The sequence below is a fragment of the Lepisosteus oculatus genome, chromosome 9, assembly GCF_040954835.1.
Source record: "Lepisosteus oculatus isolate fLepOcu1 chromosome 9, fLepOcu1.hap2, whole genome shotgun sequence".
In the NCBI taxonomy this organism is placed as follows: Eukaryota; Metazoa; Chordata; class Actinopteri; order Semionotiformes; family Lepisosteidae; genus Lepisosteus; species Lepisosteus oculatus.
The window spans coordinates 42569177-42593481 of NC_090704.1; the positions used below are offsets into that span (position 1 = coordinate 42569177).

The 24305-nt window shown below is 42.5% G+C and overlaps 1 protein-coding gene across 4 annotated transcripts in view; it reads left to right on the forward strand.

Annotated features, from left to right (window-relative positions):
- The window catches only part of baiap2b (BAR/IMD domain containing adaptor protein 2b), a 70315-nt gene that overhangs the window by 17285 nt on the left and 28725 nt on the right, over positions 1-24305 (forward strand). For 3 of the 4 annotated variants that reach the window (XM_069194568.1, XM_069194567.1, XM_015356162.2), the window contains exons 2-6: positions 248-323; positions 5091-5177; positions 19832-19893; positions 21062-21133; positions 22510-22647. In XM_069194568.1, coding sequence (XP_069050669.1) covers positions 248-323; positions 5091-5177; positions 19832-19893; positions 21062-21133; positions 22510-22647 — 435 coding nt within the window. The remainder of the gene's footprint in view (positions 1-247; positions 324-5090; positions 5178-19831; positions 19894-21061; positions 21134-22509; positions 22648-24305) is intronic. The other variant, XM_015356165.2, reaches the window with a different exon arrangement.

Genomic DNA, 24305 nt, shown 5'->3' on the forward strand with positions numbered 1-24305 from the left:
GGGTGGGGGGAGTGCGTGGTATATCCAAGAGGGGGTGGAGGAGTGTGGGGGTGGGCTCTCCGTGCGTAGGCTCCCCTTTCTCTTCCCCCGGTGCAGCGTGGGAGTGATTTCTGAATGAATCACTGCTCCGCGTTTGTCAGCGCGAGAGCCGAGCGCTCGGAGGGCTGCCGGGTCCCTTTATGCTAATGCAGGAGCGAGTGTCTGGTGCTGCCGCTGCTGACGGGAAAACCTGCTATTTCTGTTCCAGTCCATCATGGAGCAGTTCAACCCCTGCTTGAGGAACTTTGTTGCCATGGGGAAGAGCTACGAGAAGGCACTTTCCAGTAAGTACATCAATCTTTTTCTTCTCAGTCGGATTTCTTGAAGACTTCCAGGCACTTGGCCAACTGGCCTGCCAATGGTTTGTTTTTGTTCGACACCCTTTGTTTTAAAAAACAATATAATCGATAACCAGGTATTTTCAGATAGTTAACTGCTCTCGCAGTGTTCCTTTGTGTGACCTTGATTGCAGCATATAACCTGTTTAACATTTCAGGTATTGTGTAAAATGTCCAGCTCTTTTGGATTTTGATGGCATCCTCGGTCATTAAGCCACCATTTGGAGAGAGTCACTATTGTATTATTAGAAACGTTTAATTATTTTTTGCATTTGTTTTTGCCCAATCTCTAAACTAATTCTCTTCCACCTACAGTACTAGCAACTTAGTCTAAATTAATGAGATTGAATAATCGGATTATGCGTTCTGTGGGATGTGTGACTCCTTCCAACATGAGCAAAGAGACCTCAATGTAATGGACCCTTCCTAACCCTCTCCCTCCATTGCATGTGCCCCATGCCAGGAGTGTGTTATGTACAGGGATCAAGCCCAAGGGCAAACAGACAGAATCACTGGGACACCCAGGAGACACAGAGGACTGACAATTGGAACACAAAGTAGGGCAGGTGCTGCAAATGAGAGGTTCAGTGCAGTTAAAAAAACATGCCTTCCTTTCTAAATAGGTGGTTTTGTAGGACACTTGAAAGAGGTCAGTTTCTAGGGAGATGAAGGAATGGAGGCAACTATTCAGCTAAATTCTTTTACAGTTCTATTGTATTAAGGTAATGTATCCATCAGCTTTCATATGGGGAAACCTCCAATCAAGGTGAAAAGTGGGTTTTATTTATTTTTTACTTATACATGTTGTCTAATTACAGTGTTGAAGGTATGTATTTTGTTGTGGTATGTTTTCTAAGGAACCCAACAAGATTCATTCTGCACAATATTCAGGATAACTACAGTAGATGCCACTGCCATTGTATAACCAAACCATTTTTTTAACATAAAATGCAGGATTTCCCTTCAACTGCTTTTGTAACCTTCTCTTCAACAAGCAGAAGTGTTCTGACAAAGTAGGAACTGCACTTCATGAAATCAGTATGGGCCTGTGCTGTAGTTACATTATAAACATGCCACTTCTGTATTCTAAGAAGGTCTGAGTAACTCTTCATCTCCATTGAAATAAAAAAGAAAAAAAAATTAAACTGCTGGAAAGTGCCATGATTGTTCAGAGGTGTTCTTTATGAGCTCTATGATGGTTCTGGATGGGTAAGAGCATTATTTATTTGAAAATTTGAGTTGTGCATGCAACACTTGTAAGCAATCTTCTGAAGGCACCAGTGTCACAGGTTTGGGGGTTTTAGTTTACTGAAAAAATGAAGCTAGCTTTGAAACCACAGTGTTTTCTGGTCTTCTATGTTGTATTGTAGAAAGCTTATTTGGGTACTCATGTGCCTCACACGTCAATAAGCCTTTTATTTCATCAGAAAATATTGATGTAATGCACAGACAAGGCTAAGGGATTTGTAACTGTACCTACTGTGATGGAGAGGATTTCTAATCCTCAGTCATGTGAGTTAAGGTTTTCATTGGCGGAAGGACAGGTTTTGCAGAGCTAAGTGGTCAACAGGAAAAGCCAGAAGAGAAGGCTATCAAGATTATTTTGAGTACTTATTCATCCAGTTTGTTAATGAGCTACCTTGGGATTGGGGTTAAGCAGTAGATTAGGACAGTGAAACTAGAAAGAGCTTTTGGTACAGTTCTTCCCCGATTGAGAGCCTTATGATCTTTGCAAGTGAGATGTCTTTAAAACGGTGCTCATCAAGGCTTTGGAAGTTTCAAGTGTTTACTTGTGCGTTTTCTGTGGGAGATCATTAGTTAATGTGCTGTGGCTTTGAGATGCTGGAAAGCAGTGATGAACCCCTTAGGGTACTCATGGCGCTTTCAGCAGAAGAGTACTCGTCAGCTCAATGGTTAGTGTTCTGTCTCGAATTCCAGATATCGATGGTTTGACTCCGGTCCATGTCATTTGCCACTGCTCAAGGGAATAACCTTGACAGTGCCACTAGTGTCACCCAGATTGACCCGTTCAAAAATATCTTCGGTGACGTCCTCTGCAAGAGCTGCTGCTTTCCTCCAGCTGATGCTTTCCCTGCTGTAAGCACTGTGGAGCTCATAGTGTGGAACAGAACATGTATGACTCTGAAGGTGCAGTGTGCAGAGGAGTTTGCAGGGCCTTTATCCTTACTGTGCAGGGATGAGGTGCTGTGTTATCGAGGCCAAGTTGATTAACAGCTGGTAGTTCCTGTAACAGGTGGCCATAAGAAATTATTCTGAAAAAAAGTGCACTGCAGTGTGTAGTCTATGATTTAGGTTGCTGTTTGATTGCTCTCTGTTGCATGGTGGGTAGTTTCCTCTGCTGAGGTGTGGAGGATAATGGCTTTCCTCACTCTCTGTAAAGGAAGTAGCACTAGAGCCCATGGCTTGCTCCTGCCTACAGATTTGCTATCTGTTCTGTATCAGGTCTCTAATCCTCTTTGCAGTCCCTCTCCCTGAGCTTTCGGGAAGCAGAGCGAGGAGATTTAGCTGCTAATCCCCTTGAATATGTGCTCAGTTGTGGAGCTGCCTGTGGACACCAGCAAATTACAGTTCCCTGCAACTGATCTATCAGTTCCCACTTAGCACGATACCAGGGAGCTAATTTCGACAATGTTTTTTTTCCCCCACACAGTGTTTACAAACATTAAACTGCGAATAGTATAGGGGGGTTGAACAATAACATCTTAATTGTATTTGTTTCATTGCCAGTGTGCATTAACAATTTGAGATGCTTGGCTTCTGTTTGTTTTGTATTACACAGACCAATTTGGTGAGTATGATTCTAGTGATTGTTTCTCCCCCTAAAGCAAGCTCCTACAATGCTGTAGGTTTTGTGGTATCTGCAACTGCCAAGCCTCTCCGTTTTGCTTTGAGGATTTGCTTTTGTTTCTCAAGAAGCACTGCCTATTGACCCCAGCCACTTCAGATCCATTCATTGCGTTATCAGTGGAGCGTAGTGGGCAATACAAAGAGCACTGGTGACCTTTATTTAATTGGAGCAGCTATTAACATTTTCACCTTTTTTTCTGGTCAATATTCCCATTGCAAAATGGTAAATGGAAATGGGAAGGGTGGATGTTTGACATTTAACCTTGCTGGTGCTTTTTAAAAATATTCTCTTCCCCAAGCTCTATTGATCAGATTTGTTGTAGAACTGTGTAATGGAAAAAGTATACCTGGCTATAGTTCAGAAAAAGCACATTCTTATGCAGAATCCTTAGTTAAAAAATAAAGGTAACTGTTTCATAACACCAAGCTTTTGAAGAGCTTGTATTAATCACACACATCTGAAATTGGTTCTTTAAGTTTACAGCTGACAAAGTTGAATTTAATAATTTTTTGCACCCTACCCACCCTCTCCCCTGCATATGTCTTGTGCAAACTCCATAATCCTGTGGTTAAGCAGGAATTTTCCAGTGCACAGCACAATAGGTATGCGTCTCCAAGATAACTGTTGTCTGATTTAGGAGATCAGGCATAAACACTTTCATGTAATCTATAATAGCTATAATTCCTGGGAGACCTTCATGTTCCCCCCAAGTGGGGAAAATCTGAAATTCTTTGAGACTGGAAGTGGTTTAAGTTGTATTGTTAGGTTAGTTTGTGCACCTTTTTAAAGTTTGTTTGGGTTGGACAAAGGTTTCCAGCCTTTTAGTATTCCTAATACAATTGCTTTAAGGCCTGTTCTCTTGGACTGGAGTTCATGGTAGATGGGAAGCATCAGTCTAGAAAACGGCACACTATTCATTTAGCAGAAACTTGTAGGGATCAGTAATTTTAAAGTTGTGCTGGCTGTTATACTGAGTGAGAAAACATGTATATATCCTTTAATGTTTGTTGCTGCATTGAATAGACTATATGATTCCCATTTGTGAAAGCTTTTTTTTTCTACAGTGTAAAAAATGTTAACTTTCTTTCCTACTAAATGTAAAGTAAACAAGGAATCTTTAGAAGTAATACCAAAATCCCACATAATGTTAATTTCGGGACTTTGATTGAATTCCCAGGAGACACTATGCTATTATAAATTGTGAACAAATTCCTCAGGCGTAGCAAATATTTCATGTATTGAAGCTATTTCCAGATGAGCTTGTCAGATAATGGGGATTGAAATATTGTAAGGCCATGGCAAAAACAGGATGAACCAGGCTGCAGTGCAATAAGAGTTTTGGTGTAGCATCATGATTAACAGAGCTGCATCTGAAAACTTCTTAGCATTTTATCAGTTTTGAAGCTTTATTTGGCCAACAAGCACCATTGGTTAAATGTAACATGCTGGAATGAGTGGTGGCCAACAGGAGACCTCAATATCCATAAAACCTGCAGGACTTGAGATTCCGGACCAGTTCAGTACTTCATTGGCTTTAATTAAGCAACTGACACCTCAGATGAGAGGAAAATGAGCAATCCAATGTTGGCCATCTCTGCCCCACTGTGTTAGTGCTCTAGACCAGAAGTGTGCATCAGTGGTACTTTCAGTCCATTCCAGTGCAGGATCCCTGCCAAAGATTATTGGGTAGCTTCAAACAGTTGTGTTGTCATTTGTTCAGCATTGGCAAGCACAGAACCTAGTCATGGACAGACATTGAAAGGCCCTTGAAAGGAATGGATTGGAAGAACAGCCACTGTCTTACACACCATCCTGATCTAACGCCCAGTGCTTCATGTTTCCAGGTGTGACATTTGCAGCAAAGGGCTACTTCGACGCTCTGGTGCGGATGGGCGAGCTGGCCAGCGAAAGTCAAGGCTCTAAGGATCTTGGTGAGTCACAGAGCCAGCTGCAGTTCCCTCCTGAGCAAACGGGAAATGGAAATCAGAGCAGTGGGCACCTGCCCATGAGCAGGAGAAACTACCCCCTACCTGGACGTGCCCACTCACAGTCCAGTGCTTTTGTTCTGGTTAGTTCACACATATGCTCCTGTACATTGACTGTCTCCAGAAGACACTATGTAGAAAGAGCAACAGGAGAGAAACAATTGCTGAAACATGGAAGGGTTTTTATTAGAGATGTTCCACAATATTTCGTGCCATTTATTTTCCTGTTTGGAAAATTTGGAAATTTTTAGGACTTTATTTTTGCTCAAAGTTTGTGTTTGGAGCTCTCCCAGTGTAAACAAATGTTTTTAATTGATTAATTTTTTTATGTTCCTTTTCACAACCCTGATGGCAGAACATCCTGATTACAGATTTTTTTGTAAAGCCCACACATGTATTATTCAATAGCTGTTCATTGATTGAACAGATTACAATACCAAAACATGCAATACTTGCAGTAGTTGCTGTAGCTATAAGACTCAAGTGAGGCTATAGAGCATGTTTGTTTTTATTACTTATATTTTAAAAGTAGATGTGACGTCCCACGGAGAACAAAAGCACTACTGTGATTGTGATGCCTTGGGCTGGACTGTTGGGGCCTGGTGAGAACAGGGGCAGGGTTATGGGCTTGAACTGGGAGGTGGAATGAGAGGGAGTTGCAGTGGAAGAAAATGAAATGGGTAGCAGAGCATTGGCAGAAGGGCAATCCTTATAGCCGAGTGAAAGCTTTGTGGAGCATTCTCCGCTGGGTTTAGGAAGCCTTGTGAGTAGCAGAGAACAGTCCGATGCACCTATTGGTAATACACTCATGTGGTACATTGAATGTATGGTAACGGCTTGAAATCCAGGTCATCGCTCACAAAGTTCTTTGGTTGAGATGAGTAACAACGGTGTGGTTTGCAGCCATCTATTAAGAAGCAAACTGGAAGCACTGGAAATATATTGTGGAGTCCATGCTAAAAACTTTATCTCCATGTTTGGATGGAGATATCCATAAGACCGCTATCATTGTAATCCTTCCCAATTTTTCAAGTGCTTTGTTAAAGTCCTTGAGTCTAAGTGAAATCCATCCTGAATGTAGAAGACTAAGGAGCAATACAAGCTGTCTCCTAGGATATAGCTGGGTTAGCCTACCACTGAAAATCTGGAACCATTTGGCCCAAGTTGTTTCATGCATGGCACAGATACCCGAAGATTCAAAATGAAGTAACTGAGTATCTGGTGCCTTAGTGACAGTAATCACTAAGGGATATGGGATTGAACATGAATCATTTGGGTTTATTTTTAAATTTTTCAGATTTTGTATTTTATACAGTGGTTTTTCATGGTGAACCCTCTAGAAAAAAGAAAACTTGACAAGTTTGGGAGATTAATAGGGAACTATTCAAGCTAGACTTCACAAAGACATCAAGCCATAGATGCTGGAGGTTTTTGTATGAGGCCAACACACTGCATATATTGTTAATTGTGCCCTTTCGAACTGCCACGTTAATTTTGTTGAAGGTAATCAAGCTTTTTTTCCTGAAAGCTGTGGTTCAGTCTGTTCTGTGAGAAGGTGAGGGTGCAGTTGATTTCTGGAATGCCAGGAGTTCCTTCTCCTTGCATACTTCTCCCAAATTCCCTGTGCACTGTCATTTCCTGGAGCTTTTGTGTGTTGTTCAAAGGTGTTGCTTTTCACACCTTATCTTTTCTCCAAAGGGAGAGAGCTGAATGTTCCTTTTTCTCACTTTGTATCTGAGCTTTTCTATCTCTCATTCAGTTCCTAAAAGGCTGGCTGTTCTGATTTATGCTCTTCTTTCAGGGCACACACTGCTGCTTCCTCGCACTGTACCCCCAAAATACTGGAGTTATATGAGTAAAGGATATTTTTACATACTAACTAGAGGCTAGACAAGTAATGTTTAATCAGCACACTAGGGATACTGTTGGGGAAGTAGGGGAAAACCAATCTGATCTCAGTGTACAATTTGTTATTTTCCTTCTTGGAGAAAATCCAGAGGAACCAAAAAAGGCCTATATGTTCATGAGAAAATACAGGTTAGTAACAGTAATGTTTTTCATAGTGTGCGGTGCTTTTTCTTTTGCTAATGCAATTTTGACTTAGGAGTTCATAGGAATGAAAAGCATCCCAAAATTACTGTCTTGAAGTAAAGTTCAAAATATTTCCATCTGGGGTAGGATTCTGTTGCTATTTATAATTAACGAACCCAACCCCTGTAGATGCACGCCAAGAAAGTAATCAACATCTTAAGAGGTAAAGTGATGTTTTCTGCCTTATACTGGCTAGCTATGTGAGCCGAGTGGGTGAACAGTCGCCGTCTCAGTTTGGTGTCTGAATTGCTTGAGCAGTGATTGGTAGAGAGGCAGGGTGGTCTTACTGAGGGTGACATTGGTTGGCACAATGTGGTCTGTGTGAGAATGCCACCCTTGGGCCCATGCTGCACTGTAGTCGCAAATTTACCAGTACCTAAAGTAAGGGTTTGGTTTTGTTTCCTCATGTTGGCAAGAGGAGCAAGGAGGTGTCATTTTAAGATGCATGATAGAATACATTTTCGCCCCAAATTGTTTTGAAGGAAGCAGAATGACCTTCAACATCATTGTAGTTTTTTTTTAAGCATACCACAATCATGGCATTTGCAGGTAGTATCGAATCGGACTGACTTGATTGCTTTTGTTTCTGAAGCACACACCTTCTGCCATCTTAGGACCATTCTATAACTAAAACGGACGCAAATTGCACCAGAGGTTGGGTGGTCCAGTTCTAAAAAAATTAGTTTTAAATGGCCAAACGTCATTACATTGAGTATGTGCAAACGAGCCTTCTGATATCAGCTGCTCAGTGTCACCTGATAAATGGCTGGCTATGTGGAGATGGAGTGCAAAGGTCTTTAGAAGATGAATTGCCTGGAGGTGTACAGTACGTGTCTCAGACAGAGAACCCTTCATCTCGCTACTGCTGCTCTGGGGAAAAACAGACCTGAAACAAATCTGCACTCTGGCACAATCAAACCCGCAACCGGCACAAGATCATGCTCGCTATGAGTCTAATTTGAAATACAGAGAGGGTCCTTTGTTTGACTAGTTGTGTGTGTCCCTACTGGAAATCATAAGACAGGAGAGAGCCTTGTTTCTTTGCAACATAATTTTATCAGTGTCCGAGAATGCTGCCTCTTGATTCTGCAGAGGCTCTCCAGAACTTGGTAATATGCACGATGCCCACTAAACACAGCTGCATTAGTCGGACGCAGTGGGTGGCCATTTGCTGAAATGGTGCGCTTCCTGCTTCTAGGAATTTTCTTTGGAGTCTAATAAAATCATCTGTCCAGCAAGCATGGCTTGATTACCTTAATTGGAATGAGTCAAACCTGTCATGAGGCTTGAACAGGCGGTATCTTCAGAAGTTCAGGTTAAACAATCTGACTTGCTGGATGCTTAATCACTTGGGCACAACCAGCGCCATTATAGGGGTGGATTTGGACACTGATAGGCATTGGACTTTAATCCCTTAAACTGCTATCTATTGTTCTTGAAACTTTTTTTTTTTGCCTGAAGTTTCTTTGTGCCTAATGGCTGTTAAGCGTTGTAACAAGAAAGGAAAATATCCTTCCTACGTAACTTGATGTACACATTACTGTATCTTTCCTCACAGCAATGACCAGGCTGTTTCAAATCTGCCTAACGAATTAGAAAGCTGCTCTTGTGATGGCTAATGACTTTTGCATTCAGAAGACGAATGGGATCTTATGTGGGCAGCTAATCTAATTCCGTTAGCAGGCAGGGACGGTGGCATCACAGAGGGAGCATTCGTTTGCTTGCCCACTGGATTGTCCCCCCCATCAGGTTTTAGTGTGGCAGTCAATCATTTACACCATGAGCCCACATGAGTTGAGTCCTCCTCAGTCTCCCTGAAGCAAATAAAGCAGGAGAGCAGCAGGGGTTGAGTATTTGCATGCAATGACACTCTTGACTTGGCAGAATACAGTTACCTGCTGCAATAGCTTTTCTGGCAAGCTGAGCCTCCTGCCTCCTACCCAGCACCAAGACCCCCAAAAGAAATGGGGGTGTCTAATAAAAGTCCTCGGCCCAACCCCTGTCCACACCAGAGGGGGGCTATGAGGGGTTGTGGCCAGCCTCTTTAAACAAGACAAGGGGACAACTGCTCCACAGGAAGCTTTTAAAATACCCATGTGATGCGGGGGGGAGGAAGAATAAGCGTGTAAGAAATCCCCACAACCTGAGAATCCATCCATTTGTACACAGCCTTAAATACACAGCCTTTCCGGTGTGTAATTACCTCAGCATGTGGCAGGAAGAGCTGTTTTGTCGAGTGTCGCAGAGCTTTAGCTATTTCTGTGCTTTTGACTTTTTTTGCCTCCTTGCACTAAGCCAAGGGGGGGGGGGACAGCGTGGGAAGCAGTCGCGAGCAATTCCACCTACACGCGACGGAAATGGCGTGGCGGCTCGGCGATAGTCTCACACACACATTCTCGCATGCATCAGTGTGCTTCTTACTCAGACGCCACAAGCACTGACTTGCATAACCCACTGTTCCTGCTCTGCACTCTCGTGTCCGGCACTCCTCGTTTCTGGAAGCCAGCTCCTGATGTGGGGCGGCACATGGACTTGAGTGCCGTCGATCCTGACTCCTCACTCGGAGCAGTGCCCGTTTCTCAATTGACTGTGCTCTGACGGAGCTCCGGGATGGGAACAGATGGTTTTTGGTCACTGGTCCGCTTCCCAGTCACCAGCTTTCTTCTCTGCATTGCTTGCACACTGGAACAATCTAAAAGGCTTGAACTTGGAGCGCTCTGTCCTTTAATTGAAATCCAGGGGCGGCAGGAAGTAAAATGAATATAGTACACTTTCGAATGATCTGTCTTTAGGATGCTTGTAAAGTTGGTTGGTTGGTGTTCAAATGGCCAGATTGTGAAAGCTCTGTACCATGGAGCAACACAATTGGGTAAACCTATAAACGACTCTACTTGTAACTGCAAACTCCAGGTTTTAAAATAGCAGGGGTGTCCAGAAGGCAGGTGGTACTTTCCTAAGGCCATCATATCTCCTGGTTTGTGCCGCTGTAGCCCATGGGAGAATTTTTGAATATTTTTTCAAAAAAGCCAAGTGACTGAGTGACCCCGTACATTCACGAAAATTTGTCAGAATGGGAGTGGTCTTTTCTGGATCTGCATCTGTCTGAGCTCCAGTTTTCCTATGCTGTTTCAGATTGCAGAAGATCTAACCAACGTCTCAAGACGAAGCACCTCAAAGGAGTAAGTGTTCAGGAGATAAAGGAAGAATGGCCTTTCCTAAAAAGCACAACTTTTTTTGTTTCATTACGTAGCTGCCTCAAAATAGGCTGCACAAGTTCTGAATACTTTTTTTTTCCCCTCTAAAATAAAGTGAATTCGCCTCCGTCACTGCAGCAGGCAGCAAGCACCCCCTCACTTCATACACCCCCGGATGGAAGTGGGAGAAGGAACCAGCTCGGGGATTAGACACGATGTGCTGCTCGCTGCAATGAAAATAGATCAAACGCATGCCTTAACTGGGCTGGTTCCTGCATGAGAGAGAGAGAGGGGGGGGGAAACGAACTAAATATAAAAAAGCCCTTATTTGTAGATCTCTACTTGATGCTGTAATGTGCCTGTGAAAAATTGTGGCTCGCTCAGCTGTATCCCCTCTCCTTCGACTTCATTAGCATCTAAAATGGGAAGTGTGAAGATTTAAAATAAGCTTCCCGCCACCCAGCTCCCGGCTCTGACACCCTCCCACACAGCCTTTGCACCCCTGCTCGGTGTCGGAGAGTGATTTCCCTGTCAAGAGTTCCTGCCACTCCTCGCAGAGGACACGGGTGACGCTCGACAGATCTCCCTGTGCTTATGTCATCAGAAATGCTCCCTGCAGCCATCCGAGAGGACTTGTTTTTTGTGAAATTAAACTGTCGCATTAGGATCAAATCTTGCACCAGATTTTCAGAGGAAGCGGCTTTCACGTCCTCTGTGTCCTTTGTCGATAGAGGAGACTGATCAGCCGTATATCCTGTAACAACCGCGGTCTTTTTTTTTTAAAATAATTTTGAAGGCTGCTTATTTTGTGCTTTCCCTTATTTATGGAATGCCTTTATTGTTCAATACCATCTCACTTCTGGATCCTTCATGCCAGCATGAAAAGGGTTAACCATGCTGTGGTTAGTGCTCGGACAGAAATACGGACGATCAGTCAGTTCACTTCCCTTTAACACCTGGGAGTCTGCCGGTGACAGAGCTAGCAAGGTGTAGTCAAGCTGAAGATAAACCACCTAGCAATGAACTTTCCCAGCCTTGATCACCTGTGCCCTGCCATTAAGGGAATCCCAGTCTCAGTTGTTTAAAGGCTAAACCAAAGATCTGAACCAGCTAACTGTGGCCATATCGGCATTGTGATCAGCTGTCAGCTCTGGTTTAGCCACTGATCATGTTTGGTTAGTGTTTTTCTTTTTAGTTCGGACCATAAGTGTTCATCAGCAAAGGATACCTAGAGAGACCCGGCGTGTTCTTAAAAACTCTGCCTTTCTTCAGGAAGATATAGGGCTCAGTGGTATGAATAAAATGTACTCCATTTCAGTTTCTACTGCTTTTTTCCATTTCACAAGCATAAAGATTAACATCTTGTAAGCTAAGAAGCAGCCACTGGGATGCAATGAAAAGCCTTTTTTAAATTAACTTTTCAGTATTTCTTTTAATTGAATTTTCATTTTTTTCAAGCTGTTGCTGCCTTTTTTTTAAATAAGTGACTTGTGTATAGACGTCATGATTCTCTGAACTGCAGTACTCACCTGAGTGTCCTCTGTCACCATATTTTGAAGTTTTTCAAGACACTTGCTCATTCAGAGAAGATCATGGTGCCTACTAGTTCAGCTCCTTAGTTTTCATGACTCTTTTTTTTCCTTTCTTAACACTCCTGGTCTTGCAAACACTGCCTTGAGATGTTTAATGCTCAAGTAGCCGGGATTGTGCTTTAATATCTCCTCCAAGGGACGGCACCACCACAGTAGGATATTAATTTGGAAATTCTGGCCCAGAGGGATGTACAATATGGCCACTGACTTGTCCTCAAACACAGCTTGTAGAGAACCTCCATCCCAGTACTAACCAAGCCCGGCTTTGCTTGCTAGTGCTTTAAGGCTTTTATATTTAAAATGATTTGAGTTGGGGGCTGTATTAGTGTACCAAAAGAGCAAGTCGTGGTTAAGTCAATATTTTATTTTCCAGTGTGCAATTATCCTCTACTTATTATTGAAAATGTGTAAAGATAAATACTGATAAGTAGGATGCTAAACGGGACACAGAAGAGCATTAATCTTTGGCTACTGGATAATTAACATCTCATCTGGAGGTTGCTCTTATTGTGAAACTGAATCCAATTGTCTGATTATCCAGTTATCAAATCTTAGTGAGAAACATGGAGTTTGTTCCAAGAAAGTAAATATACTGGTCTAACGGGGATTTTATTAAAAACATTTTTTGTTTTGAACACTTATTTCCTCATATTTTACTTGCCTGTCAAGCTTATCACCAGTTCTCTGTGCTGACAGAGACATTACCTGAGTATGTTGTACTATGGGAAGTGTAAATAAGCAATTTCCTCCCTTGTCATTGCTTTACAAACACAAAAAATTGTAGCAAGAAATATTTAGTATGCTGTTTTGTAGCATGGGCCTCCTTTCCCTAAGGGCAATATCAGACAGTTAATTACAACAGGATTTTCTTTATTATATGTCTAGTTTTAGGAATGTCAAGGGGACATTTCTGGAGGCATCTTGACCAATCCCTCCTCCCTTCTCTGGGATGGTGTTTCCATGCAATTAGCCAAATTGGTCCCATCTATGAATAGCTTTTAACACCCCATACACTTGTGCCTTTAATGAGAACAGAAAAATGAGATAATAGTTTCTTTCCTTTGGGGAAATGGAAGAAGGCTGCAGTGGTGCCTGTACACTCCCGTCCGTTTCCAACAGCTGTTGTGCCAATTCTCTTGCCCACTCTATGGATTTCACTGTAGTTCACAGACTCTACCATCCACAGTACCACTTAAGCTCTAAAGCCACACACACACAGAAGGGACACGAAATGCTGCACTTCATGAGTGGGTGCAGCATTTTCTGTATAAATTTGTTCTGCAGGAGCAGATGTGTATTTTCTCATCTTCATTTGTATTAGCAAGAAGAGTGAACTTTGCATCATCTTTTCGTCTCAGGGACTTTCTTATACAAGAGGGCTGCTACTTATTTTCCACCCCTCACTCTCCCACTTCCACTGGTCTTCTTGATGATGGATTGAGTACTGATGATTGTGGATATTGTGACACTGTTCTTCCATATCATTTCCAACTAAATCAAGCTTCGCATCTTCGTTCTCCACTTCATCTGAGTGCCAAGAAAAGGCTATCCTGCTATGTTGTCAAGGCCAATACCCTGACTGCTTGAGATAGCTGGGTGAAACCTCAAACCAGTTATTAACCACATGGGGTGGATGGATCAAATCCTCTCTTTTGTGATCCTGTCTGATGTTCTTATGCTGTGGTGCATGCTGTTAGCTTGGAACCAATTCCTGCTTTCTTTACTGAACATCTGCAGTTTGGGACGACTAGAACAAAAGTGATCTTCTAACCTGAACTAAAGTTCGTGGACTAACTTCATTCACATTCAGCCCAGATATGGTAACAAGAATCATGTTCTCTTGATTCCATCTCGTTTGCTGTCCTCTGACAATGCTAGGATGGCGGGGGGGGGCAATGTCTCTTACCTTTTAATTTTAAATTTTCTTCTGTTTCATAAGAGATTGAGTAAATCTTGCACACATTGCCACTAGTGGCTTATTGATCTCATTTAGTTCTTTCTTGAAAGGTCTTGTACAGTATGTTCATCTTTAACAGTGTGATGGGGTGGGTTATTCTAGACACTGCCTAGACTTCTGAAGATCTCTACCTAGAAGCTGAATTATCTTGTCTCCCTAATATATACAGTGTATTTAGTCTATATAAAATTGTTATGGCACACCCAATTGGCCCCGTTTCTCCCTCTTCTATGAACTTCTCACCAGTCTGTTTAAATAACTTTATTTACAACCCTTCGCCGGTCACAGATCCTTGGATTACACTGCTAATGTAATGCGTCAGTGGTTCAGACAATGTGGAGGACTGTATTTTCTGGAGTCAATAAGACAAGCTGTCAGGATTGTAATCTGTGTCCATGGATTCACACCATTAGCACGAAAGCTATCTTGCAGTCACGCGCATTAACACCCCGGCCTGATCTAATTAGAAAAATACACAATGTTCTGTCTGTGTTGGGAGATGCTTTCTTTTCACAGTCTCAACCCCACTCCCCCTGCCTGCTCTCTCACTCTGAAAGGGACTTCTTGAGCGTTTAATTTTAATCCCTGGCAGCATCTACCAACAGGTTTTGAGATGGGGAAGACTTCATTTCATCCAAATGGAAAAACATTGAAAACAAATAATAGAAAGCTGTTCAGTGTACTGATTTGGTAGTGGAGAGGGGGGTCCTTTAACAAAGCTCCCTGAGGAAGTAACTTTCAGCGAGTTCCAAAGGACACTTCTCTAGTATATGCTTCGGTTCCTTCTACATCCCTCTTACTATACATGTGTCCATAAATTTCTTCTCATAGATAATCTGGTGGCAACCAAACTACTGCTATCGCATATTAATATCTCACCTTGCATATCAATCTCTCTCCGTATCTTTCCATGCATAACAATGCCTTACTCTGTGCTGTCTAGCAGGCATCGAGGATGGGTTTAGGAACTACAATACAATCTAATCTGCACTCTCCTTACTGCTGCAAGCTTGCTCATTTCCCAGCACGTTCCTGACGGGACTGGAAGCTTGTTCTCCAGTATAAAGTGTTGTCTGGATGTGTAAATTATACTTTTTCTCAAGTATGCAAAATGGGGATGGGTGATGGGCTTTAATTAAACAGTTACAGTTTCAAATACAAGCACATCAGGTCTCTATCAACACCCTTTCCAAGGTTCTGAACTAGTGTGGAGTTTTTTTTAAGGCCAGCAGGCTGGGTCCCTAGGGATAGAAATAGATGTCTGAAAACCTGCATGCTGTTTTTCACTGATTAAGTGTTGTGAGCTTTAGAAGCCCTCTGTACCTGGAGTGTCCTCATTGAGGGTCACTGGGTGGTGGGTTCATGCTGAACTGCCCAGATGTATTACTGGAGGACTGAGGTTTGTGGTTCAGGGCCTTCTAGAAAAATGGAAAGAATAAATACTGATGAACTGGCTGTCATGGAAATAAGATTTTTTTCATTAGCTTCCTTACTAAACTGTATTAAAAAAATAAAGGACCTGGCCTGGTTGTGTTTCCAATGAAACTAAAGGTATTTCAGAGATTTCTTAGCCGACACCTCAGTTTGGTGAGGTGGAGCAGGGATCATTTTTGTGCTTGGGACACCGCAAAGAAGAAACACAACACAAACGGCCCTGATCCCTAAACTATTAACTCTTTCTCAGAGGAGTAATCAAGGTTGCCCACAACCTTGATCAATTGTTTTTTAGTATAACTTTTTCTGTATTTTATTTTGTGTTTATACAGTATAACACAAGTATTTGGTAGCTTGCCCTCAGTGCTGTAAAGAAGGACCTAGTGGCAATAGGCTTTTTTCCAAAGGCAGTAGGGTGTCCTTGCACTAATTAAAGACCTGAATTCAAGCGAGAAAATACCAACCTTGACTTTCCCTGTCAGAGAGGAAGAGTGCAGTATTGAATTTGGGTTTAGTTCAATCCCCTTTATTTCCTAGGAATTTGTTCTTGGGATTTCCCATAAGGATTGCAAAAGTATTCAAAAAAGGCTAAGTGTCGGTTCTAGTGGGATCGTGAACAGATGACATCATTCTGTTCAGCAGCTGTTAAAGACTGACGGACTCCCCTGTTGCATTAAGATAGGATTTACACCCGGGGAGAGGTCAAATCATGCTGTTTGTGGACCATGCTGATTAGCATGAAAGCCTTTGAAAATCAGTTTAGTGAGTCCTTAGGGAGCAAGCTGGGGTTTCTCGGGACATGAGACCACTTGATATCTTAGCAAGGAGAGTCCTGCAACATGCTCAACAGTCTCAAAACCAAGGCCAAAGCCCCTGGTCTTCACTGAAGTGGCTCTCACAGCATCGCTTGGAAACCTTTAATTCAGCACATTGCAAAGCAAACCAAAGCAAGCCAATTTTTATTTTTGTCTTTTTTTTTCCCCTCTCTCCTAATTGGTTTGTCAATCTGTTCACCGGCAGGTGTTAGAACAAGCCTCTTTTTTTTTTTCAGCCAGAGGTTACTGATCAAACAGGCCTGTCTGAGTACCAGCTGGTGGCTTTTGTACTCCTCGGGCCCGCCTGCTCTTGCTCACTGATAAATTGCTTGCCTTTGCTGTTTTCAAATAACTGCACACTATCCAGTGGAAAGCATGCTGTAGTCATCGGCTGTTGCATGATCTCATTTGTTAATATTATAGTGTTTGTTAGAACTGCACAGCGCTTGTGAATGTGACTTTGAGGTTGAAGCCTCTTAGACTTTTTTTATTTTGGTGAATGTGAACAATACAGTATCTTCCTTCTCATATGAGCTTGATTGGATCCAATAATCAGGATTTGCCATTTCCTTAAATATATAATCCCAGTGGAAGACTCCAAGTGTCTCATCCAACAAAGGTGCTTGCCTGAGCACATAACAGGGTTTGAGTCTGGGTCATGTCGCTGGTCGCCTGGGATTCCCCATGTCCTGGTGCACACTTGAATGACTGACTAATCCCATCCTAACCTCTTCGGCGCTCAATCAAGACTCGTGGCAATGCCCTGGGAGCTTCCTGTGTGCCTCCAGGCTTGTGGTGTCATGGAAGAGTGCCACCCCCCTCCTGCATTTGTCACTGAACTTCCAATGTGGGTGTGCACATCCCACCATGTGGCTCGACCATGAGCGTGACAGTAGGCCAAACCTTCCTCATTTTTCCCCAAGCGTGTTGGTAGCTGGGTTTCAGAACCATGAGCCGAGACTTGAAAAACACAGAACTGAAGATTCCAAATTGTGTGGGTATAGAAAAATAATTGGGGGGGAATTGACTGTCAAAAGAATATGATGGGAATGATGCAATTTTGTCCCGTGAGATGGGGAAAGAAAGCAAAATCGGTATCTTTGGGCTACTAATGGATTTTACGGATGACTGAATTGTGTATTCTTTGATTGATCCATCAGCTCAGACCAGACAACAGTGCTTTATTCTATAAGCCACAGATGCAGCTGTTCTGATCAGTGCTGATCATCAGTATGTACTAAGCAGATTTGTTTCCTTAGGGGAGTTAGCAAAAAAGAACAACAAGCTTTATAGAGCCTCAGACAGACTAGAATATTATGTTCTAGGACATATTGTCTTTGAACTGATGAGACCAAAGAGAGAGGCAAAGTAACTAGTTCCACAGCGACACAACATTTTGATTGTAGTTTGTCCTGTCTGCCTTGCTGCTGCTGTCTGTTTGGGGTTAGTTTTTTTTCCCCCTCCTTATTTACTACAAACAAAATATCTTTGGAATTCTTGCATAACAATTGATCTATTGCTAATGATGTTTTCAAATCCAAGCAGAGATGACCTTAATGAAATTTGAAAGGTTTTGGTCTTCCTCTTTAAGTCAATCAACTCGCCACAGGGCATTCTGGGAGCTGGGGTGGGGGAAGGGGTAGCTGGTAAATGAGGGTGTGGTGGGGAGGGGAGGTGTCATTTCAACCTATATGCAAACCAACAATAAAGAGAGTGCAGCATTTGAAATTTGCAGAGTGCTAATTGCTGTGCAGTACTGCACATTAATTCATTCATATATAGAGGAATTTATGGAAAACCCATTGAGAATTCCATAAAGTTTTTATGATAGATTTTAGGATTCCATCCTTGTTATCTGGACCACTTTATATAACATTTACCTATTGGTTCACATGCAAGTCAGGTGTATGCGGTCCCAGTGGGGTTCAAACTGCACTTTCATTGTAGTTGGAGCATAAATGTTTTTTTGTGTGAAAAATAAAACCTGTTATCTTTTGAAAGTTGTTGTGGTTACGGTCTATATTGTATGCAGCTAACAATGTTCTCTACCGAGATAAACTCCCATCTGTGTGTAACAGTTTGCATTACATAGTGTTTTAATGAAATGAAATCCAGTCAAAACCTCGTTAGTAAGAACTCAGACAGGGCTGAACAATCCTCTCTCCATGCTGTCTGAAGTGAAAAAGAAAAATCCTCTTTCTCGTTATCGAATTTGGCTGAGCTGTTTTCCCAAATCTTATGTCGATGCCCTCAGCACTTCTTAAAGTCCTTCTCCCCTGTGATTTAATTAAATAAGCTCCCTTCAGTCTAGAAAACCTGGCTTGTTGCAGGTTCCGCCGGAAAAGATGTTCAGACACGTACACGGTGTGTTTCTTAATTCACTTTAGGATGACTCATTAGAAGTGTTCCAGTTCCCATTGAGTTTTCTCCTTGTTGAGCTACTTCCGAGGCCTAGAGCTCTTAAAGTGAGGTCACGTTACTCACCCCCATCTCTTCAGATCAACGCTGTATCCCCTGTATGGCTGCTTTCCCACAGTCCACACTGGTATGCTAGCATTTCCTGGTTCCAACTTTCCAAGCTGCTCAAAAGCCTCCACGGATGTCTCCCCAAATCTCTCTGCTCTCATCGCTTGTCAGAGTTGATATCCAGCCAATATCCTGCAGACATTGGGTCATTCCTCTCAACCGGGGCCAGAGGGTGTCTCTGTAGCCCTTCAGGAAATAATGAATCCCTAGCACCCAAATCCAGACTGCCATGACATTTTGCCTGCACATTGCTGGCTTGGTCTCCCAACTCTGTACTTTTAAGACAGGCCCTGAGCACATTTGAGGAGGACCTCTCTGGTTCTTAATGAAGGGGTTTGACTGAGTTGAAGAAACTCTGTGTGTCTCATTATTCTTGGGTAGTTTTTTCTCACTGTCTCTCGAGGTCTTTTTACTTCCGTTCTTTGCTCAATCTAGATCTTTTGTTCCTTTTTTACAATGCATTGCATATTCAGAAGAGGCAGCATGTAGGTATCTTAAAATGCATTTCCCCTGCTGCATGACTCACCGTTTGTTTTTTTTTCTTATGTTTTCTTTACTTTTCTTCTTTAGTTTTGAATTTTGCTGTGTTCTGTTCTCTCATAATTTAAAAAAACAAAAAAAAATCCCTTTCCTCAATATCCAGCAATTTTATGACTCTTAATTAAGCTTGGAGAATAATTAAAAACACTTTATTAAATTTTTTAGATTTTGATTTACTTTAGTTTTTTTTTTATTCCTTTAATTGGTTTCTTTCTTCCTTGGTTTCTGTTTTTCTCCATTCTGTTTGATCTTTTGTTGGCGTTTTTTATGTCTGTTTTATTTCTCTCGTGACTTGACAATCGCTCCATCCCGTCCATCCTCGCTTCCCGACGCCTGTCTGCCATGTCTTGTTGGCTGCATGGTCTTGCACGTTGTGGGTCTTTGGAGCCATGAAGATTTAATCCCCTTCTTTTTCTCTCTTCCTATTTTGTGTCATTTCCTGTTCTTCCAGGGGACGTGCTGTTTCAAATGGCCGAGGTCCACCGCCAAATTCAGATGCAGCTAGAAGAGATGGTGGGTATCGTTCTTTTTTACTTTTGTCTTGCGTGGAACCCTTAATTCACGGCAGAAGCTGGCCAGGAGGACTGTTAGCCCATGATAACCTCACTAGGCAGCACTAGACCTGGAAACTGAATCGCTCCCTCCACTTATGGTGTTCACTGTGACATTGTAGAGATTTGCACTATTTTCCTGCAATGTATTTTCTAACAACCTTCACTGACTTAATTGTTGTCCCTTTCTCATTTTGGATTAACTGGCATTTTTCAAGCATGGCAGATTAGATGATTGTGCCCACATGAGTGTTAAGAGTAACAAGCCAGGGACAGGAACTGAAGAGGGTGCTTTCTGCATTTGGGCAGTTTGAGAGCTCTGCACTGCTCATCGTAACTTCACCTTTGAACTTTCCATTCAGTGTACCTCCAGTAATATTTCATGTGGCGGACCCGAGGCTGAAACCCCCACTCTGCTCCCTTTTCCACCGCCTGTCAGAGGAAGGGGCAGAGTGTCCGGTTTAAAAATGTGACACAGACATAAAGGGGAGTGAAACAATGGACACTGGCGTTTAGATTGTTCCCGTAGGGAGGAAGATAGTCAGCACCCCAAGCTGTGATTGAATAACCAAAAGGAAAAGAAGATTTCAGTCTTTCTGTACAAGGGAAATGGTATAAAACTTCTTTCGAAACTTCCCTTTGGCTGGCCTGTGTGGGGGTGGGGGGGAGTTTTTGTTTCTAATCTTCAAAAGCTGCTTTGCATAGGAGCCGCAGCTTACCTTGGGGAGCTCTTGCACGATCAGTGATTGGCAGTTAGCCCTTATTGATCAATTTTCTGAAACCTGTTGAATGGCATTTAAATGGTGGCTGAGCTGAGTGATGTCTACCCCTGTGCTTGTGAGGTTTCTGAAGTGATCCACACTCCTGTGTGGCTGTACACCTTTGTCTTGTTTGGGTGTGTGCGTGAGCTCTCAGGCAGCAGAATAAAGCATTCCGGATGACGACATGTTTATACTGGAGTGTCTCAAACTCCAACTGCTGACTGTGGACGGGAGCCAATCCATGTGATATTTACAGTACATTTTTTTTTTACGCAACGGTCCAGTTTTGTGACACACTGTTAAAAGTAACAGCCCTCAAATTTCCCGCAACGGCAGTTTTTTTTAAACCCTTGCGTTTCTCTCTTACAGTTGAAATCCTTTCACAACGAGCTCCTCACCGAGCTGGAAAAGAAGGTGGAGCTGGATGCCAGATACTTGAGTGTGAGTGTACCATATTGCTCCTTGTCATGCACTCCAAACTGCTTGCCGAAGCCTGGTTGCATATCTGCCCTTCTCTTCACTGGAAGACGGCGTTCCCCACTTGGACACCTGCATTACTTTTGCAGGAGTTTCTGATGTTAACACTGCCAGAGGTCTTAATGGCATTTAATGGTTAAATCATCAGTCCGTGTTTTGTTCCTGCACTCCAGATGAGGCTATTTTTGTATGATTCCCATAAATTTAAAATAAGGGCCACTGGCTTGTTCAAGGTTGTAAATGAATTTGCCCTATCTTTCACTTGCGTCCAGATATGTTTGCTAAGCCATTTTAGCATTTATTTGCATTAAGTACCTTGGTTGGAATGCTAAATGTTTGACAATTGAACCATGATCCTCCACTGCAGCTCTGATCTTGAGCTACATAGTCAATCTCCAGCAACATGAGTTTCTCATCTATCGGATACGTACAGTTAATCTGCAGTGTACCTGCCCTCTGGATAGATACAGTATTAACAGTCTCCAATCACATGCCAGATTATTTCTTTGTGTGTCAAGGCTGACACTTTGTTCTGCGGGGAACAACGTTTTTGGAATTGACGTTGCACAGATGTTCTCTCTGTTATCCCTAAGTGAATAAAGCTCGCATTAGATCATTATTTCTACACAAAGTCTGTGGCCTGATTTTTATTCTTTGGGGAGAAAAGAAAAGGCCACTTTTTTGTTAATTCTTCTTGTTAAAAAGGCCAGTAACAAAATTATCTGTTTTTATGGATCAGCTCCTTTTTAATTATGCTGTGTCCCCCTGAGTAAATCAGGGCTAATTTCAATATGTACAAGGAGGTCTTTATCATAATGAACATTTTATTTTTATTCCAGGATATTGTTTTTGACTCTAACATTTGCTGAGCCTTAAGGATATTGCTGTCTCTGTACAATGCAGGCCATTGTCTGAACTACACTGCACAAAGCTTGTTTGAAATGACAGCCAATGATCATTAATGACTGATCTTATTCCCCTGGAGCTCATTTTAAGCAGCTGTCTTTATCTTTGGTATTTTCAGTATATTGTTGGAAATCTCTATTCACTGTGCTTTGATTCCTTCATAAAATAAAGGAATGGGAATGTTTGATGAGATTCATGTACTTTTATTGTACTGACCTGAGAAATGCTGTGGAGTTCTTCACAAATAGTGACATCAGACAGGAAAAGCATTGCAGTACTAGGGGACTGAGAGACGATTTGAAAACCATTATTTTCACTTCGGTAGATGTGCTGCAGGTGCCGCGATCCTGCTGTTGCTGCATTTCCCTTGCTGGTGCATGTGTAGAGCTGTCTCATCATCCCCCCCCCCATGTGTCACTCTGCTGCCCCCGCAGGCAGCTCTGAAGAAGTACCAGATGGAGCACAAGAGCAAAGGGGAGTCTCTGGAGAAATGCCAGGCCGAGCTGAAGAAGCTGCGTAGGAAGAGCCAGGGTAGTAAGAACCCACAGAAGTACGGGGACAAGGAGATGCAGGTAAGCTTGGGGAGCTCTGTGGTTCATTGTCTGTACAGCTATGAATGAGCGTTTCTTATTTTTGTGGCCAGACCCTTAACCGTGCCATTAGCTGAGTGACTATAAAAAGCCCATTGCAGTTCGTAGACTCCAGCCTGTGAAAGGTGATGAATGATAGTCAATCAACCCCCCCTAGTGACGATCCATGCAGTGAATGACTGACCGCTTGGCTTCTTGGCTGGTGTCTGCTCCTTCTCCCAGCATCTACAAAGATTCTGCTACACAGCCTGTGGCAGAGATGTAGTTTAATGTTCAGTGAGGAAACATCCTTCCCCATCCTGTATTCCAATGGTTTCCAGCCCTAGCCCTTGAGGATCAGTCTTCTTTTTTTTTCTTTTTTTTTGCTCCAGCCCAACTCTTAATCACTGGCTAATGGATTTTACATTTTCCATCTGGGGCGTGTTCATAGTTTTGCTTACAGCTCCGAGTCAAATGGGATTTGTAAATTGGTATCATCCCTGTATCAATGTCCGAGTTTCAGAACTGCCCTCAGTCAGGTGTGCTGCCTGCGGTGTACCAGACTGGACCGCTGCAGGAAGGTTTGACTGTATTACCCCCCACTGCCATCTCCCCTTTATAGACTGCCCTCGAGGCGTCATGTGGCTGCTGAATAATGGGGACCCATAGTGTCCTGCAGTCTCCTCGGCTCACTGTGGGCTTTCAGGGACAAGAGGATACCTTTTTGAGTATTTTGTATTTCCGATTTCACAAAGAAATGAATGTATGGTGTTATGTGAACAGGCTACCTAAGCTGTGCTGGTGTTTCATCATAGGAGGCTGCATTTCATTCCTTTTTTTAATGGTTACTTAAGTAATCCTCTCAGCAGTAAACTGAATAGGGAAGAATCTTTATACTGTCGTTCAGAGTGGCATTTTTATAAATGTGCTTTTATTAAAAAAACGTTGCTGTTCTTCAGAGAAGCTCTGGGGCTGTAATTAGGTTTTTTCACTGGTTCTTTTCATTTTCATAAATGGATGAATATCTATTGTAATAATGCTGGAAGCCTGAGCGACCATGTTCAGGATTCCTTTCCAGCCTTCAGGGTTGTACTCCTGTGTGGGCAGAGAGCAGGGGATGTCAGCACAAAAGGTATTGCAATCAGATAGTCTTATATTATCATAATGGGCAACCCACTGTGCCCCTAACTGCTACTGTACGTAGGTGAGCTCTGGGCAGTGGGCAGCAGTAAGAAATTAAGTATGGGAGCTGTAATGCACAGATAGCCCCAATCGCTCCTCAGTCTGTACGTCATACACGATAATAGATAGTGATCCTTGTTTCTAAACTAAAACCTCAAGCCTTCACCTTGGGGAGAGGAATTTCAAGACTTCTTAAAGAAGAGATGTGGTCCTGATTTATTTGACTATTATTTTTATCAAAGGTTCTGGTATTTCATTCAATCTGACCTATTTCAGCATCTCTGCTTAGTCTGAAAAGAGATGAATAGACCAAACTGTGTTTAATAAAAATATGGGTCTGCATAATACAGCTATGTTTCTTTTTTTAGAATCTTTTGTCAAAATCTGCTTGGTCTGGTTTTTATTTTGCCTCTACGTTTAGTAAGTCAGATCAGGTAAAGTGTATTCAGTGTTAACTTTCCTGTATCTGTTTCTGAGCA